The 2,577-nt window shown below is 49.6% G+C and overlaps 1 protein-coding gene across 1 annotated transcript in view; it reads right to left on the reverse strand.

Moving 5' to 3' along the window:
* Positions 1–2,301, reverse strand: part of Mat2b (methionine adenosyltransferase II, beta) — a 15,639-nt gene extending 13,338 nt beyond the window's left edge. Inside the window, exon 1 of the mRNA XM_013028653.1 lies at positions 1,994–2,301. Coding sequence (XP_012884107.1) covers positions 1,994–2,023 — 30 coding nt within the window. The 5' untranslated portion in view covers positions 2,024–2,301. The remainder of the gene's footprint in view (positions 1–1,993) is intronic.
* Between the last annotated feature and the right edge of the window lie 276 nt (positions 2,302–2,577).

Raw genomic sequence — 2,577 nt, forward strand, 5'->3', positions numbered from 1 at the left:
CCGCTCCCGCTTCCGGCTTCCGCCGCCCGGGCCGCGCCTGCGGATTGGCCACGCTCCGCCACGCCTCCGGGGGAGGGCGGGACCTCGCAGGACGCGCCGGGCCCACGCGCCAGTTCTTAAAGGGACAGACACCGAGACCCAGACCGCCGCCGCCGAGGGCCCGGTTTGAGGGTGGGAGGCCCGCGGGGTGCGGGTGTTTTCTCTCCCGCTTAAGCATCTACTTTTCTTTTTCCCCCTTAACTTGGGAAGAAGGATCGAGTTGACGGGCCTGGCGTTGCAGGTTTGCGGACTGTGCAGCGGCACGAACTACACCGAGCAGCCTGAGAGCTTCTCAGAGTCGGGGAGGGCGGGGAGCGAGCCCCCGCGCCTGCGCAGGAGGAGGGGGGGGTCTGAAAGAGGGCGAAATAAAGTCATCGAAGAAATAATCGTGAGAGCCGCTGCCGGAGTCAGTGACCACCCGGGAGGCTATGTGTGTCCTGGGGTGGTGGTTGACTCCCCCAACTTCCCCTTCCTCACTGACGGACAAACTGACCGAGGCCAGGCCTCCACTCCCAGACCCGGCAGCCTCCTCAGTGGATCTCAGTGGAGACTGCCTGGGGGGAGGCTCGCTTTGCTTTTTAAAAGCACATCAGGAACCACCCCCCAAGGCAGTTGTTGCTGCTTGGCTTTCCTGGCTCGTCACTGGCCCTCCGCAAGTGTGCACACTCGTGTACAGGGCTCGCCCACCTGTACCCCACAGTCTATTCTGGTTCAGGCACTACCCACGACACTGAAAACCTGCCCGCCAACGTGATCATCACGACTTGTATTTTCCTGAAGCCTTATTTTCAAAAGAAAAAAAAAAACCTTTGTAAGAGTTAAAGGATTAAGCAATCTTTTTTTTTTTTTAACGTCAACAGTCCTGTGACTTGGCTTCCTCTCCAACGCCCAAAGAAACTATTTCCTTATTCATTGTACACATAAAAAGTTTCTTGGGATCAGTGACTCAAGACAGCCTCAGGTCCCTAACTTTTTGAGATTATGTATATATCTATCTTGAAGCCATTATTGTGGACAAACCGAGAGGATTGTCCCAACACAAAAGAAGCCGAAGCAGAAGACAAGGAAGTAAAAGGCTAGAGAGCGAGTCCTGGCCGTGCTTGCTTATCTATCTTCAGGGCGGTTGAGACCGGAAGGTGTACTTGTTCCCAGGCAGCTATGGATCAAGCCTCAAGACAAGTTGTCTCAATACAAAACAATCAACACCTTGGGGGACACAGGGGAGGGATCCCAGTGAAGAGCTAAAACTTTCTTCCTTCCTGCTTAAAAAGGGAAAATTCCAGTTCCTAGTAGGACTGTGTGAGGTAATCCGGTCTCCCCAGAGGGACTTAAAATTGTCCAACAGAAACATGTAAGAATTGCAATTTGCAATTTCATTCTCAGAGCAGCCTATCTTGAATGAGGAACAAAGTGCTCATTCGCCTACATTTAAGACTCTGCTTGATGCTTACTGGGGTAAAAGTTGGGTACAGGTCATCTAGCACATATGTTTGGGTATACTTTATAATCATTTTTCTGTCAAGAAGATAAACTATATCCATTCACAGATAACATCTAACTTCCTATGTAGTCAAGTATAATAAATGCAGGCTGGAACTAAAAGTTATGCTAGCAGATTGGAGTCACACAAAAGACAGAAAGCTGGAGCTCACCATGGGATAAAAATCCTCATTTATCGCAAAACCTTCACCTACATTCTTGCATCTCATTTGGTACATGCTTTGCATTTTATTTTTGTAAATGAGTGAGACTTCACTAAGCTTACCAAAGCTGGCTTCCAGGGTCAGTAACTCAAGTTGAGTGTATTATTCTATGTCCAAAGGTTGTACCGGGAGGAAAATGAATGCCCCAACCTGTTTTTTCTCCTTACATCCACACTGCTGCTACCGGGCATTCTGGTGTGCATTTAAAGCAACTCTTCCTCCCGAATGTTCCTTGAATTGCTAGCTCTTACCTGCTCCATGTCCTCCGGCATTTCAGGCATGATTCCCAGATTATTTCAGGAGCACAGGACGGGGATGGCTGTCAGAGTCTGCTTTCTCTGGCTGGGTCTTTTGTCTGCCGGGCTGGCTGAAAGCACGGGCACGCCAAAACGTGAGGCGCAGCTTCGCTTGACCTTTTAAATTAGCATTTTGATTCCACTCCCGGAATCTCGTGCAGTTTTCCACAGTGCAGTAAGCTGGCAGCTGATTCCCCCGGCCTCGTTTTGAAAATACCCAATGGGAAGTTTCATGTTTAACTGCCAGCCAAGCGAGGAGCCATTACCAAAACCATATGGCAGAGCCAACGATGGCAGCAGCAAAGACAAAGCAGCTAGGACGGTAACCTGCCCTTTCATCCCAGGACTTGTTGAAATTTTCTGTTGCAGGGAGAGATCTCGCAAGCCGGCAAGCTGGCAAGCCACAGGGTGGCTGTGGTTCTTCTTCTGAAATACTGTAATTCAACCACACCTTATTGGAACAGAATATGATCACTACCATTGTCCAGTACATTTCCAGTCAGTGTATGTTAAGCAATTATTCCAAAGGACAGTAAAAA

Source organism: Dipodomys ordii, unplaced genomic scaffold (assembly GCF_000151885.1).
Source record: "Dipodomys ordii isolate 6190 unplaced genomic scaffold, Dord_2.0 Scaffold112, whole genome shotgun sequence".
NCBI classification, from domain to species: domain Eukaryota; kingdom Metazoa; phylum Chordata; class Mammalia; order Rodentia; family Heteromyidae; genus Dipodomys; species Dipodomys ordii.